This window comes from Oncorhynchus masou, unplaced genomic scaffold (genome assembly GCF_036934945.1).
Source record: "Oncorhynchus masou masou isolate Uvic2021 unplaced genomic scaffold, UVic_Omas_1.1 unplaced_scaffold_5479, whole genome shotgun sequence".
In the NCBI taxonomy this organism is placed as follows: domain Eukaryota; kingdom Metazoa; phylum Chordata; class Actinopteri; order Salmoniformes; family Salmonidae; genus Oncorhynchus; species Oncorhynchus masou.
In genome coordinates, this window is record NW_027011895.1 from 2,736 (window position 1) to 19,496 (window position 16,761).

The 16,761-nt window shown below is 49.1% G+C and overlaps 1 protein-coding gene across 1 annotated transcript; it reads left to right on the forward strand.

Annotated features, from left to right (window-relative positions):
* Positions 1-562: 562 nt before the first annotated feature.
* On the forward strand, positions 563-16,540 carry LOC135536037 (ER membrane protein complex subunit 1-like). Its single transcript, XM_064962428.1, has 16 exons — positions 563-712; positions 1,117-1,244; positions 1,398-1,463; positions 1,803-1,896; positions 2,042-2,170; positions 2,394-2,520; positions 6,070-6,225; positions 6,367-6,540; positions 6,725-6,796; positions 6,998-7,096; positions 9,545-9,641; positions 10,119-10,235; positions 11,184-11,383; positions 15,824-15,973; positions 16,237-16,403; positions 16,537-16,540. Exons 1-16 carry the CDS (start codon positions 585-587, stop codon positions 16,538-16,540), a joined length of 1,908 nt encoding a protein of 635 aa, XP_064818500.1. The 5' UTR covers positions 563-584.
* The last annotated feature ends 221 nt before the right edge of the window (positions 16,541-16,761 follow it).

Below are 16,761 nucleotides of genomic sequence, written 5' to 3' on the forward strand. Positions count from 1 at the left end.
ACAGTCTACGGTTGTGTTTCTACAGTCTATGGTTGCGTTTCTACAGTCTACGGTTGTGTTTCTACAGTCTATGGTTGCGTTTCTACAGTCTACGGTTGTGTTTCTACAGTCTACGGTTGTGTTTCTACAGTCTATAGTTGTGTTCCTACAGTCTACGGTTGTGTTTCTACAGTCTATAGTTGTGTTTCTACAGTCTACGGTTGTGTTTCTACAGTCTATAGTTGTGTTCCTACAGTCTACGGTTGTGATTCTACAGTCTATGGTTGTGTTTCTACAGTCTACGGTTGTGTTTCTTCAGTCTACGGTTGTGTTTCTACAGTCTATGGTTGCGTTTCTACAGTCTACAGTTGTGTTTCTACAGGCTCACAGATGGCAGTCAGTGCTTGTGGAAGTGAGAGCACGAATGGAGATTTTACAATTCCTTCTTTCTCAGCTGTGTGTGTGTGTGTGTGTGTGTGTGTGTGTATGTGTGTGTGTGTGTGTCACACTCCAGCTCGGTAGGTGGCGGTAATACACCACATGTGTTAGTTTACAAACCGCCAATCAGTACGAAAGAAGAACATCGACCCGGAAGTGATTAGGACATGGTTCGTTATCTTTCTATGAAGCCACCTGCTAAAATGTCTAAACTAACGTCTCTATTTGTAATCTTCTTTTCTTTATTTGTCATGAGTGAAGCTGTCTTCGAAGATCAAGTTGGCAAATTTGATTGGTATGTAGCTGTTCATTGAGAATACCCATTGATGCCGCTATGCAGTTAGCTTAACTAGTGCTATGTGCTAACCATTGACAGCGTCCAATATCATAGATCATGGCGAAAAGACAGAAAAGTCAGCCTCTGGGATGTCGGGTTCAGTCAATAGGTTGCCTTGTCATGTCTGCACCTGTATTGACAGTCACTTGTTGGAATAGCTCATGAATATAAATATCTTATTGGATCGCTTCCTCTTTACAATGGGTTACGGATCCATGTGGGAAGAAGGTCCCATCTGCTCCTGTGACAGGTGTCTTTGCCACAGAGTCGCAACGCAGCAGTAAATGAAGAAGACAAATGTACATTGGTGATTGATTAGCTAAAGTACAAAAATATATCTAGCTATATTTCCTTATTTCCAGGAGACAGCAGTATGTGGGGAAGACGCTCTTTGCCCACTTTGACTCGCATTCGCAGTCGTCTAAAAAGCTGTTTATCGCCACCGACAAGAATATCTTTGCGTCTTTCAACTCCAGGACTGGAGAGCTCTGTGAGTATTTTGTAATTCGTTTTACAATACAAAATATGTTTCTAGCTTTTCTCTTTAAGTCTGAAATCTGTGACAGAAATAAATAAAAAATAAAGTAATTGTTGTTGTTGAATATCTTCCGTAGAGTTAATTCTTTTCATTCCTACTTCACAGTTTGGAGACATGTTGACAAGGCGGGACCAGAGGGAACCATAGATATACTTTTGCTGCATGGACAAGGTGACAATAGTCTATAGTGTGTGTGTCTGGGACTGGGGCTATGTGTGTGTGTCTGGGACCGGGGCTATGTGTGTGTGTGTGTGTGTGTGTCTGGGACCGGGGCTATGTGTGTGTGTGTGTGTGTGTCTGGGACCGGGGCTATGTGTGTGTGTCTGGGACCGGGGCTGTGTGTGTGTGTGTGTGTCTGGGACCGGGGCTGTGTGTGTGTGTGCCTTGTTGCTTGGCTTAGCCAACATAACTGTGTTGTACAGAGTCAACGACATTGGCTTTCTCTTTGTTAATTGTAAGATTCTGCCTTCAGCGGGTATTTGAATGGCTGTTCTTTTACATCTTCTCCAGATGCTCTGATGGTGGTTGGAGGTGGTCGTTTGCTCCGTTCCTGGGACACAAACGTGGGCGGGCTGAACTGGGAGGCAGTGCTGGATACTGGCAGGTGCGTGTGGTTGTTCGTGTGCAGATGACACGTTCTCCATTTTAACTGTGGTTTTGTAGCTGAGAGACGCTCCATAGAAAATGGACAGGGATTTTAGATATTTTGCCAGATGACTAACCGCTCATAATGTCTCTCTCTATTTCAGCTTCCAGGCTGCGTGTTTTGTGGCCATACAGGACACAGTAAAGCATGTCGCGGTGCTTAAGAAAGCTGCCATCTCTCTCCACTATCTCACCAATGGACACCAGAAATGGGTGGAAAACCTGCCTGACAGGTAGGGTACAGTACGACACTGGTTCTCATACCTGGGTCCGAACAGTATCTGTTTTCTTTCAGATACTTTAGCGGATATAATGGAAACAATAAAAAATGGTCCCAAAAATTGCAGAAAAACAAACGTACAAAGTATCTGAAAGATTTAAAATGCTCTTTTGAATCGAGGTCTTGAGCAATTAGGTGCTAAACTATTAAGTATTTTTTTTGGTTGTTGCCCACAGTGATACGGTCCAGTATCAGGCAGTGTACTCTGGGGGAGAAGAGGAGGTCTATGTGTTGGGGGTGGTTCCTAACTCTCACCTCACTATCATAGCCTACAGCCTAGAGGATGGAGAGATCATCAAGCAGGTAACTTGGTCTAGAACTCTGTGACGTCTCCTCATCAAATGGTATATAAAAGTATAACTCCATAACTGTCACAGCTGTTTTGAGGTTGTCTGGGACCGGGGCTGTGTGTGTGTCTGGGACCGGGGCTGTGTGTGTGTGTGTGTGTGTCTGGGACCGGGGCTGTGTGTGTGTGTCTGGGACCGGGGCTGTGTGTGTCTGGGACCGGGGCTGTGTGTGTGTGTGTGTGTGTGTGTGTGTGTGTGTCTGGGACCGGGGCTGTGTGTGTCTGGGACCGGGGCTGTGTGTGTGTCTGGGACCGGGGCTGTGTGTGTGTGTGTGTGTGTCTGGGACCGGGGCTGTGTGTGTGTGTGTGTGTGTGTCTGGGACCGGGGCTGTGTGTGTCTGGGACCGGGGCTGTGTGTGTCTGGGACCGGGGCTGTGTGTGTGTGTGTGTGTCTGGGACCGGGGCTGTGTGTGTGTGTCTGGGACCGGGGCTGTGTGTGTGTGTGTGTGTCTGGGACCGGGGCTGTGTGTGTGTGTCTGGGACCGGGGCTGTGTGTGTCTGGGACCGGGGCTGTGTGTGTGTGTGTGTGTGTGTGTGTGTGTGTGTGTGTGTGTCTGGGACCGGGGCTGTGTGTGTCTGGGACCGGGGCTGTGTGTGTCTGGGACCGGGGCTGTGTGTGTCTGGGACCGGGGCTGTGTGTGTGTCTGGGACCGGGGCTGTGTGTGTGTGTGTGTGTCTGGGACCGGGGCTGTGTGTGTGTGTGTGTGTGTCTGGGACCGGGGCTGTGTGTGTCTGGGACCGGGGCTGTGTGTGTGTGTGTGTGTGTGTCTGGGACCGGGGCTGTGTGTGTGTGTGTGTGTCTGGGACCGGGGCTGTGTGTGTGTGTGTGTGTCTGGGACCGGGGCTGGGTGTGTGTGTGTGTGTGTGTGTCTGGGACCGGGGCTGTGTGTGTGTCTGGGACCGGGGCTGTGTGTGTGTCTGGGACCGGGGCTGTGTGTGTGTCTGGGACCGGGGCTGTGTGTGTCTGGGACCGGGGCTGTGTGTGTCTGGGACCGGGGCTGTGTGTGTCTGGGACCGGGGCTGTGTGTGTCTGGGACCGGGGCTGTGTGTGTGTGTGTGTGTGGCTGTGTGTGTGTGTGTGTGTCTGGGACCGGGGGCTGTGTGTGTGTGTGTGTGTGTCTGGGACCGGGGGCTGTGTGTGTCTGGGACCGGGGCTGTGTGTGTGTGTGTGTGTGTGTGTGTGTGTGTGTGTGTGTGTGTGTGTGTCTGGGACCGGGGCTGTGTGTGTCTGGGACCGGGGGCTGTGTGTGTGTGTGTGTGTGTGTGTGTGTGTGTGTCTGGGACCGGGGCTGTGTGTGTGTGTGTCTGGGACCGGGGCTGTGTGTGTGTGTGTGTGGGACCGGGGCTGTGTGTGTCTGGGACCGGGGCTGTGTGTGTGTGTGTGTGTGTGTGTGTGTGTGTGTGGGACCGGGGCTGTGTGTGTGTGTGTGTGTGTGTGTGTGTGGGACCGGGGCTGTGTGTGTGTGTGTGGGTGCGGGGCTGTGTGTGTGTGGGACCGGGGCTGTGTGTGTGTGTGTGTGTGGGACCGGGGCTGTGTGTGTGTGTGTGTGTGGGAACGGGGCTGTGTGTGTGTGTGTGTGTGGGAACGGGGCTGTGTGTGTGTGTGTGTGTGTGTGTGTGTGTGTGTGTGGGAACGGGGCTGTGTGTGTGTGTGTGTGTGTGTGTGTGTGGGACCGGGGCTGTGTGTGTGTGTGTGTGTGTGGGACCGGGGCTGTGTGTGTGTGTGTGGGACCGGGGCTGTGTGTGTGTGGGACCGGGGCTGTGTGTGTGTGTGTGTGTGTGGGACCGGGGCTGTGTGTGTGTGTGTGTGTGTGTCTGGGACCGGGGCTGTGTGTGTGTGTTTCTGGGACCGGGGCTGTGTGTGTGTGTGTCTGGGACCGGGGCTGTGTGTGTGTGTGTGTGTGTGTGTGTCTGGGACCGGGGCTGTGTGTGTGTGTGTGTGTCTGGGACCGGGGCTGTGTGTGTGTGTGTGTCTGGGACTGTGTGTGTGTGTGTGTCAGTCCTCACCATAGCAGCAGGCTGAATAATCAGACCCAAACGGAGAAGTGAAAGTGATGAAGTGAAATTTTGAAGCCACGTGGACAGAGAAATACAGCTTTTCTCTATCCAATCAGAGCATCAGGTTCAACATTACAACCCGCCCTTCTCTCTGCAGACAAGCAAACTAGCCAGTTGAGTTATTTGGACCACTTAATGCCTCACAATTGATTGAATGATGCGCTGGCACCCCATGTATGTATGTATGTATGTATGTATGCATGTATGTATGTATGCACGCACATATACACATATACATACATACAAAGTATGTGTGCACCCCTTCAAATTAGTGAATGAGGCTATTTCCGCCATATCCATTGCTGACAGGTATATAAAATTGAGCACACGGCCATGCAATCTCCATAGACAACCATTGGCAGTAGAATGGCCTTACTTAATGTCACCTTTCCAACAAGTCAGTTTGTTGGTCAACTGTAAGTGCTGTTATTGTGAAATGGAAAAGTCCAGGAGCAACAACGGCTCAGCCACGGAGTGGTAGGCCACACCAGCTCACAGAACAGGAACTCTGAAGTGCCTAACACTCCTACCGAGTTCCAAACTGCCTCTGGAAGAAACCTCAACACAAGAACTGTTCGTCGGGAGCTTCATGAAATGGGTTTCCATGGCCGAGCAGCCACACACAAGCCTAAGATCACCATGTGCAATGCCAAGCGTTGGCTGGAGTGGTGTAAAGCTCGCCGCCATTGGACTCTGGCACTGTGGAAACGCGTTCTCTGGAGTGATGAATTCCGCTTCACCATCTGGCAGTCTGACGGACGAATATGGGTTTGCAAGGAGAACGCTACCTGCCCCAATGCATATAGTGCCAACTCATGTTTTCCACACCACACTCTTCATATGAATAAATAATTTATTATATAGTTTACTGCATGTATCTGGAGTGGGTTTGGTTGGTAAATCTCTGTAACCCGGTTCCCCTCCCGGGGCGGCAAGGTAGCCTAGTGGTTAGAGCGTTGGACTAGAAACCGGAAGGTTGCAAGTTCAAACCCCCGAGCTGACAAGGTACAAATCTGTCGTTCTGCCCCTGAACAGGCAGTTAACCCACTGTTCCGAGGCCAGTTAACCCACTGTTCCTAGGCCGTCATTGAAAATAAGAATTTGTTCTTAACTGACTTGCCTAGTTAATTAAAGGTAAAATAAATAAAAACTCTAGTGTGAACCAAACCCAAAACAAACACATTTGGCAAATTATCTGCATGTAACTATTAAATCCATCATTAACAATCATAACAAAGTAGGTCTTTCACCTTGTGACACTACACAAGCAATACAATATAACGGAGTGTTCTGGTTCGTTTCACAACGTAACGGAGTGTTCTGGTTAGTTCCACAACGTAACGGAGTGTTCTGGTTAGTTCCACAACGTAACGGAGTGTTCTGGTTAGTTCCACGATACACACATCATATCTCTAACCCTGTTGGTTGTGATGTCTTATGGTTCTCAGAGGTCAGTTGAAGCCCCGTGGCTGTCCAGTGTTGAGTCCAGCTGTGTGGTGATTGGTCAAGGGGTGCTGATGTGTGTGGATCCCGCCACTCTCTCCCTCTACACCCTCCCGATACCGGCTGAGGAGGCGCCACAGTTCAACCACATCCTACTGCAGGTAACTCCTGATCAACCACGACCTGAAGCTCCGAAGTGTAAAGAAAGTCTTCATAGTCTCAGTTAGGTGGACACGCTGGTGTGTAACAGGCTATATATTGTACCTTTTCGATTTAAACATCTACAACCCCCCCCCCCCCAGTCTCTGGATCTGGAGGTGTCCCCAGGCTTCCAGCCCGTCCTGGTGTCCAGCCAGCCCCACCCGGCCCGCTCCCCCATCTCTGAGTTCTTTCTCCAGCTCGGACCAGACCACCATGTCCTGCTACAGCTCAATGCTGATGGATACACCATCGCGCCACTCAGAGACTTCCAGCCGGTACAGAATCACCATTCGTTCATTTAATGAACTTTAATTTATCGCAGACGGGCAATTTATTATTGCTACTTATCTTACTTATAAGATTTTTACTTATACGATTTTTACCTCAAATGTTGTTAGTTGGGAGATCAATGGAGCTGAATGAGTTGTGTGACTAACTGGAGAATGTCTATGTTTCTAGGCGTTCTTGGTTTCATTTGCCACCACAGGGGAGAAGACTGTTGCTGTCGTCATGACTCCCAAAAACGAAACCGTGAGTCTTCAAAAAAAAAAAAAATAAAGGTTCAACAAGTTTTTTTTTTTTTTTAATTTTTTTTTTAAGATGTCTCAGAATGACCTAAAAAAATGGAATTGTCGCATCATGCATGTGGTCATATAGTGTGTAGTTTAGTTAGTTCTACTGAAGTATGTTTTATTTTAGTTTTTTAAAACGTCCTTTCTGTTCACGATCCAGGCTTGTGATGTCAATCTGTTCAGCGCTGATTCAGGTCGTAGGTTGTTGGACACAACCGTCATCTTTCCCCTCGATCTTAACGGTGGGAAACCCTTCAAGGTCTGTATGAGGAGAACGATCGTGGAGTATAGAGTAGGGATTGGGAGTGGAGTATAGAGTAGGGATTGGAGACCTTGGTGGGAGTGGAGTATAGAGTAGGGATTGGAAACGTTGATGGGAGTGGAGTATAGAGTGGGGATTGGGAGTGGAGTATAGAGTGGGGATTGGAGACCTTGGTGGGAGTGGAGTATAGAGTGGGGATTGGGAGTGGAGTATAGAGTAGGGATTGGGAGTGGAGTATAGAGTAGGGATTGGGAGTGGAGTATAGAGTAGGGATTGGAGACCTTGGTGGGAGTGGAGTATAGAGTAGGGATTGGAGACCTTGGTGGGAGTGGAGTATAGAGTAGGGATTGGAAACGTTGATGGGAGTGGAGTATAGAGTAGGGATTGGAGACCTTGGTGGGAGTGGAGTATAGAGTAGGGATTGGAAACGTTGATGGGAGTGGAGTATAGAGTGGGGATTGGGAGTGGAGTATAGAGTAGGGATTGGGAGTGGAGTATAGAGTGGGGATTGGAGACCTTGGTGGGAGTGGAGTATAGAGTAGGGATTGGAAACGTTGATGGGAGTGGAGTATAGAGTGGGGATTGGGAGTGGAGTATAGAGTAGGGATTGGAGACCTTGGTGGGAGTGGAGTATAGAGTGGGGATTGGAAACGTTGAGTGGAGTATAGAGTAGGGATTGGAGACCTTGATGGGAGTGGAGTATAGAGTGGGGATTGAGAGTGGAGTATAGAGTAGGGATTTGGAGTGGAGTATAGAGTAGGGATTGGGAGTGGAGTATAGAGTGGGGATTGGAGACGTTGATGGGAGTGGAGTATAGAGTAGGGATTGGGAACGTTGATGGGAGTGGAGTATAGAGTGGGGATTGGGAGTGGAGTATAGAGTAGGGATTGGAGACGTTGATGGGAGTGGAGTGTAGAGTAGGGATTGGAGACCTTGATGGGAGTGGAGTATAGAGTAGGGATTGGAGACCTTGATGGGAGTGGAGTATAGAGTGGGGATTGGAGACCTTGATGGGAGTGGAGTATAGAGTGGGGATTGGAGACCTTGGTGGGAGTGGAGTAGGGATTGGGAGTGGAGTATAGAGTGGGGATTGGAGACGTTGATGGGAGTGGAGTATAGAGTGGGGATTGGAGACCTTGATGGGAGTGGAGTATAGAGTGGGGATTGGAGACCTTGATGGGAGTGGAGTATAGAGTGGGGATTGGGAGTGGAGTATAGAGTAGGGATTGGAGACCTTGATGGGAGTGGAGTATAGAGTGGGGATTGGAGACCTTGGTGGGAGTGGAGTATAGAGTAGGGATTGGAAACGTGGAGTAGGGATTGGGAGTGGAGTATAGAGTAGGGATTGGAGACCTTGATGGGAGTGGAGTATAGAGTGGGGATTGGAGACCTTGGTGGGAGTGGAGTATAGAGTAGGGATTGGAGACCTTGATGGGAGTGGAGTATAGAGTGGGGATTGGAGACCTTGGTGGGAGTGGAGTATAGAGTAGGGATTGGAGACCTTGGTGGGAGTGGAGTAGGGATTGGGACTGGAGTATAGAGTAGGGATTGGAGACCTTGATGGGAGTGGAGTATAGAGTGGGGATTGGAGACCTTGGTGGGAGTGGAGTAGGGATTGGGAGTGGACCCCTCCTGACAGCGGAGATTTTAGTTGTTAATTGTATTTGGTTATGTTTTTGTTTTGGGGGGGGGGGTCTTTGGGAATTTATCCACGGGCTGCTATTGATTATAGAACTGGGATGGACAAATGGATTGCCATACGACTCACGGCCCACCTTAAAAAATTTTTTTTTAAGGCCTTCTGATCATTTTACTCAGTCTGGGTCTCAACTTACTGTTGCTAGGTAGAATAGTAGATAGAGTACAGAAGGTGCAATTTCAACATGTGGTTGTGCATCAGCAGTTTTCTCTTATGTCAGTCAATTAGGCCAATTAACCTGATGTTATCAGCATGTTTTAGAGGGGGATTGCCAATCAGCTATCTAAACTTGTAATCATGGTCGACTTACCAGCTGGGGGCCCCCCATTTTGTTAGTTAGTCTCACTCAGATATCATATTAAAAAGATGCCAATACTCTGCCTCGTGGTAAAATGAGTAGAATTGCACAAAAATGTCCTCTAAAACATACAAAATGTCTCTTGGCTGTCAAGACGGGGGAATGGGTGGGGGGTATATGGATGCGGGGACGCAGACCCACAAGCCACTGCGGCTCCTCGTGATGAGTTCAGATTTTTTTCCGGCGCCCCGACCTCGTCAAAGTTGACAAAGTCCCTGGTACAGAGTAGTCTGGCATGAGCCCCACCGAGCCAACCCATCACCTGTTGGAATATACCTGTGTGAAGGTGGTGGAGGGAAATCAATCAGTCAGATGGGTGTGTTGTTTTTGTTCAGGAAGTCGGGTGTTTAAATGAGGTCCGTAACAGTCTGCCGTGTTCCTCCCCCAGCTGTACGTCCATGCCTTCCTGAAGAAGGACGACTCTGTGGGCTACAGGGTCCTCGTGCAGACACAGGACCATGCTCTCACCTTCATACAGCAGCCAGGTACACACACACACACACACACACACACTGGTGCACACACACACACTGGTACACACACACACACACACACACACACACACTGGTGCACACACACACACTGGTACACACACACACACTGGTACACACACTGGTACACACACACACACACACACACACACACACACACACACACTGGTACACACACACACACACACACTGGTACACACACACACTGGTACACACACACACTGGTACACACACACACACACACTGGTACACACACACACTGGTACACACACACACACACTGGTACACACACACACTGGTACACACACACTGGTACACACTGGTACACACACACACACACACACACACTGGTACACACACACACACACACTGGTACACACACACACACACACACTGGTACACACACACACTGGTACACACACACACACACACACACGAGATGAGGCTTCTAACCAACACCTGTGATTCCAGGACGTGTGGTATGGACCAGAGAGGAGGCCCTAGCGGATGTTGTTACCATGGAGATGGTGGACCTGCCTCTCACTGGCACCCAGGCGGAGCTGGAGGGGGAGTTTGGCAAGAAAGCTGGTATAGAACATCAAAGATCCTGACTAACATGAATAATTTAAAAAAACAAGCATAGCAAAGACAACCGTTATTTTTTTATTTAAATTTTACCTTTATTTTACTAGACAAGTCAGTTAAGAGCAAATTCTTATTTTCAATGACGGCCTAGGAACAGTGGGTTAACTGCCTGTTCAGGGGCAGAATGACAGATTTGTACCTTGTCAGCTCGGGATTCGAACTTGCAAACTTTCGGTTACTAGTCCAACGCTCTAACCACTAGGCTACCCTGCCGCCCCACAAATTACGAGGATGACACACAAAAGAAATGAGTTGTCTCGAAACAATATCATCAATGCCAAGTCATTCCCTTCAGATCTATGTATTCAAGTTTTATTTTAACATGAAAAAAATATATTTATATATTTTTTAAATTCTAAGTATTTCACTTTTAACGTGTGGAAGTGTTTGTATATATATATATATTTTTGTTGCCTGTATTTGTTGTCAACTGATAGCGTGCGTATAAGGTTAAATGACCATGTCTACATGAATACTCCTGACTGTATCGTTGTCCTCCGTCGGCCTCATGCCGCCTCTCTCTCTTTGGTTTTCTCATTGCTGCGCTTGGATCCAGCCATTCAAGGTAACGCTGTGAGCTTGCCGTTCTTTTCTGTTTGCTTATGTGGGAAGCTGTTGTATTTTGTAAGATCAGTAGTGAAAGTAGCTCCTTCTATAAAAGTTCAGTTTTTTTGCCGTTTCTTGTAGTCTGTCATTTTGTTTTGTGTTTCGTCGTAGATTAGTTTGTGCTCGTCGGTGGGGGGGTGTATTTTAGTGTCCCTGTAGATAGAATCCAGCCTGTTGTCGTGAAACGTGTCACTTCCTCACAGACAATGGATTTGAATGTAAAGAATTAAGGTGTGACTGGAAATGTAGATGCATAACATGTTATGTGTCTGCACCCCCCCCCAGACGGGTTGCTCCCCATGGTCCTGAAGCGTCTGTCATCCCAGGTGATTCTGCTCCAGGTGTGGCTGGCCCACCTGTGGAAGCTGTTCTACGAAGCCCGTAAACCCCACGGCCAGGTTAAGAACGAGGTCACCATAGAAACGTTGTCCAGGGATGAGTTCAACCTGCAGAAGATGATGGTTATGGTCACGGCCTCGGGGAAGGTAAGGCGAGGGGGTGGGGGTCACGGTCTCGGGGAAGGTAAGACGGGGGGGGGGGGTCACGGTCTCGGGGAAGGTGAGGCACTGGGGGGGTCACGGTCTCGGGGAAGGTGAGGCACTGGGGGTCACGGTCTCGGGGAAGGTGAGGCACTGGGGGGGGGTCACGGTCTCGGGGAAGGTGAGGCAAAGGGGGGTCACGGTCTCAGGGAAGGTGAGACAAAGGGGGGTCACGGTCTCGGGGAAGGTGAGACAAAGGGGGGTCACGGTCTCGGGGAAGGTGAGACAAAGGGGGTGTCACGGTCTCGGGAAGGTGAGACAAGGGGGGGTCACGGTCTCGGGGAAGGTGAGACAAAGGGGGGTCACGGTCTCGGGAAGGTGAGACAAAGGGGGGGTCACGGTCCCGGGGAAGGTGAGACAAAGGGGGGGGGGTCACGGTCTCGGGGGAAGGTGAGACAAAGGGGGGGTCACGGTCTCGGGGAAGGTGAGACAAAGGGGGGGGGGGGGTCACGGTCTCGGGGGAAGGTGAGACAAAGGGGGGGTCACGGTCTCGGGGAAGGTGAGACAAAGGGGGGTCTCGGGAAGGTGAGACAAAGGGGGTCTCGGGGAAGGTGAGACAAAGGGGGGTCACGGTCTTGGGGAAAGTGATACGAAGGGGGGTCACGGCCTCGGAAGGTGATACGAAGGGGGTCACGGCCTCGGAAGGTGAGACGAAGGGGGGTCACGGCCTCGGGAAGGTGAGACGAAGGGGGGGTCACGGCCTCGGGAAGGTGAGACGAAGGGGGGTCACGGTCTCGGGGAAGGTCAAATCAAATCAAATTTTATTTGTCACATACACATGGTTAGCAGATGTTAATGCGAGTGTAGCGAAATGCTTGTGCTTCTAGTTCCGACAATGCAGTAATAACCAACAAGTAATCTAACTAACAATTCCTAAACTACTGTCTTATACACAGTGTAAGGGGATAAAGAATATGTACATAAGGATATATGAATGAGTGATGGTACAGAGCAGCATAGGCAAGATACAGTAGATGGTAATGAGTACAGTATATACATATGAGATGAGTATGTAAACAAAGTGGCATAGTTAAAGTGGCTAGTGATACATGTATTACATAAGGATGCAGTCGATGATATAGAGTACAGTATATACATTATGCATATGAGATGAATAATGTAGGGTAAGTAACATTATATAAGGTAGCATTGTTTAAAGTGGCTAGTGATATATTTACATCAATTCCCATTATTAAAGTGGCTGGAGTTGAGTCAGTGTCAGTGTGTTGGCAGCAGCCACTCAATGTTAGTGGTTGCTGTTTAACAGTATGATGGCCTTGAGATAGAAGCTGTTTTTCAGTCTCTCGGTCCCAGCTTTGATGCACCTGTACTGACCTCGCCTTCTGGATGATAGCGGGGTGAACAGGCAGTGGCTCGGGTGGTTGATGTCCTTGATGAGCTTTATGGCCTTCCTGTAACATCGGGTGGTGTAGGTGTCCTGGAGGGCAGGTAGTTTGCCCCCGATGATGCGTTGTGCAGACCTCACTACCCTCTGGAGAGCCTTACGGTTGAGGGTGGAGCAGTTGCCGTACCAGGCGGTGATACAGCCCGCCAGGATGCTCTCGATTGTGCATCTGTAGAAGTTTGTGAGTGCTTTTGGTGACAAGCCGAATTTCTTCAGCCTCCTGAGGTTGAAGAGGCGCTGCTGCGCCTTCTTCACGATGCTGTCTGTGTGAGTGGACCAATTCAGTTTGTCTGTGATGTGTATGCCGAGGAACTTAAAACTTGCTACTCTCTCCACTACTGTTCCATCGATGTGGATAGGGGGGTGTTCCCTCTGCTGTTTCCTGAAGTCCACAATCATCTCCTTAGTTTTGTTGACGTTGAGTGTGAGGTTATTTTCCTGACACCACACTCCGAGGGCCCTCACCTCCTCCCTGTAGGCCGTCTCGTCGTTGTTGGTAATCAAGCCTACCACTGTTGTGTCGTCCGCAAACTTGATGATTGAGTTGGGCGTGCGTGGCCACGCAGTCGTGGGTGAACAGGGAGTACAGGAGAGGGCTCAGAACGCACCCTGTGGGGCCCCAGTGTTGAGGATCAGCGTGGAGGAGATGTTGTTACCTACCCTCACCACCTGGGGCGGCCCGGTGGTGGGGGTCACGGCCTCGGGGGAAGGTGAGACGAAGGGGGGAGGGGTCACGGCCTCGGAAGGTGAGACGAAGGGGGAGGGGTCACGGCCTCGGAAGGTGAGACGAAAGGGGGGGTCACGGCCTCGGAAGGTGAGACGAAGGGGGGGTCACGGCCTCGGAAGGTGAGACGAAGGGGGGGGTCACGGCCTCGGGGAAGGTGAGACGAAGGGGGGTCACGGCCTCGGGGAAGGTGAGACGAAGGGGGTGGGGGGTCACGGCCCCCGGGGAAGGTGAGACGAAGGGGGGTCACGGTGTCGGGGAAAGTGAGACGAAGGGGGGGGGGGGTCACGGCCTCGGGGAAGGTGAGACGAAGGGGGGTCACGGCCTCGGGGAAGGTGAGACGAAGGGGGGTCACGGCCTCGGGGAAGGTGAGACCTTCCAGAAGGACAACCATCTCTGCAGCACTCCACCAATCAGGCCTTTATGGTAGAGTGGCCAGACGGAAGCCGCTCATGACATGTAAATGGTACATGACAGACCGCTTGGAGTTTGCCAAAAGGCACCTAAAGGACTCAGACCATGAGAAACTATATTCTGGTCTAATGAAACCAAGATTGAACTCTTTGTCCTGAATGCCAAGCATAACATCTGGAGGAAACCTGGCATCATCCCTACGGTGAAGCATGGTGGTGTCAGCATCATGCTGTGGAGATGTTTTTCAGGGACTGCGAGACTGGTCCGGATAAGGGGAAAGATGAACGGAGCAAAGTACAGAGAGATCTTTGATGAAAACCTGCTCCAGAGCACTCAGGACCTCAGATTGGGGCGAAGGTTCACTTTCCAACAGGACAAAGACCCTAAGCACAAAGCCAAGACAATGTAGGAGTGGCTTCAGCACAAGTTTTTGAATGACCTTGTGTGGCCCAGCCAGAGCCCGGACTTGAACCTGATCTAACATCTCTGGAGAGATCTGAAAATAGCTGTGCAGCGACGCAGCCTGACAGAGCTTGAGAAGAGTTGGAGAAACGTCCCAAATACAGGTGTGCCAAGCTTGAAGCATCATACCCGAGAAGACTTGAGGCTGAAATCGCTGACAAAGGAGCTTCGACAAAGTACTAGGAGTCTGAATACTTATATAAATGTTTAATTTCAGTTTAAAATGTTTGTTTTTTCATACATTTGCAAAAATATCTGTTAACCTGTTAGTACTTTGTCATTATGGGGTATTGTGTGATGATTGATCGGGGGGGGGGGGGGGGGGGATGCAATTTAATCAGTTTTACAATAAGGCTGTAATGTAACAATGGTGAAAAGGTCAAGTGATCTGAATGCACTGTACACATTTTATTTGTTTTGGAAACATTACAAAGCTCATCTGTTTTTTTTGTTGTTGTTGTGCCCTGTAAATCCACTTGAACAAATGGAACACTCGAGTCAAAGTAAATTAACGTCAAGACATCATTTTACTTTCCCATTCCACCAAATACACTGAAGAAAAATATAAACACATGTAAAGTGTTGGTCTCATGTTTCATGAGCTGAAATAAAATATCCCAGAATTGTAACATATGCACAAAAAAAGCTTATTTCTCTAAAAAAAATATGCCAGAAAATTGAATGTTCATTTATCTACCATAAGCCACCTCCGTTGTTTTTAGAGAATTTGTCAGTATGTCCAACCGGACAAACAGCCGGTATGGCGAGTTGTGAACAGAGTGCCCCATGGTGGCGATGGGGTTATGGTATGGGGCAGGCAAAAGCTACGGACAACGAACACAATTGCATTTCTCGATGGCAATTTGAATGCACAAAGATACTGTGGCAAGATCCTGAGGCCCGTTGTCGTGCCATTCATCCACCGCCATCACCTCATGTATCAGCATGATAATGCACAGCCCCATGTCACACGGATCTGTACACAATTCCTGCATCCGTTGTCTGCATACTCACCAGACATGTCACCCATTGAGCATATTTGGGATGCTCTGGATTGACGTGTACTACAGCAACTTCGTACAGCCATTGAAGAAGAGTGGGACAACATTCCACAGGCCACAATCAACAGTCTGATCAACTCTATGTGAAGGAGATGTTGTCACTTCAGTCGTCGTAGTAACACAAGCTCAATATGCTCTTAATGTTTTTTAATTTTTTGTTGTTGTGCTATCGATGAGTAAAACTATTGGAATGTTTTGGTTGTTTAACAGCACGTTCATCTCAGCACAATGAATGTCACAAACACACACACACAAAGTCATACTTTATAGGCCACTCTATTTATCTGAAGGACATCTTTTTTATCTTTGTTTGGTCCCAGCTGTTTGGCATCGACAGCAAGTCAGGCTCTATTCTGTGGAAGCACTACCTGGAGAATGTCCAGCCCAACGCAGTTTTCAAACTGATAGTCCAGAGGACCACCGCTCACTTCCCACATCCCCCACAATGCACTCTGCTCATCAAGGACAAGGTAGGAACAACACCGTGTTGCGAACTAGTCCTTACAATAACATTCTGTGGGTGTTATTTTATAAATTATTATAAATTATTTATTACATATGGCCAATTAACTTAGTTATTTGATCTTGAACATGAAAGATACACAGTTAAAGCATCTCAGTAGGATTTAGGTCCTAAGTGTTTACATGGCTATGCAGGGCTGCCCCTTTTCCGACTTGATGTAATGTTGGTGTGAAATGTCTCTAGTTTTCTAAATATTTTGCTATCCCCCAGGACACTGGCCTGGCCTCCCTGCATGTGTTCAACCCCATATTTGGCAGGAAGAGTCACATCGCCCCGCCAGCCCTGCCCCGCCCCATCCTCCAGTCACTGCTACTACCTGTTATAGACCAGGACTACGCCAAGGTCCTGTTGCTGGTCGGCGACCAATACAAGGTAACGTCAGTGGAAAATAAAATAAAACTTCTGGTGCATTGTGGAGAGATTTGCACCAATGTTTTCTAATGTACCTGTTCTCGTTGACTGAACCTCACAGCTGATTATTCTGTCTCATAATGATTGTCCTCCCTCCAGGTGACAGCCTTCCCCTCCACTAAGAACGTCCTGCAGCAGCTCCAGGAGATGGCCTCCTCCATCTTCTTCTACCTCATCCGCTCAGATCAGGGAAACCTGTCTGGATTCAGGCTGCGCAAGGTGACTTAACACTGTGTGTGTGTGTGTGTGTGTGTGTGTGTGTGTGTGCGAGCATGGAACATTAGTTTGTGTGTGTCTGCGTGAATGTGACATTCATTGTGCGTT

Coding starts and splice junctions, on each gene's coding strand:
- LOC135536037 (XM_064962428.1), top strand. CDS start 585: ATGGTTCGTTATCTTTCTATGAAGCCACCTGCTAAAATGTCTAAACTA. Junction 2,171..2,393: donor GTGGAAAACCTGCCTGACAG/GTAGGGTACAGT, acceptor TGTTGCCCACAG/TGATACGGTCCAGTATCAGG. Junction 10,236..11,183: donor GGAGTTTGGCAAGAAAGCTG/GTATAGAACATC, acceptor ACCCCCCCCCAG/ACGGGTTGCTCCCCATGGTC.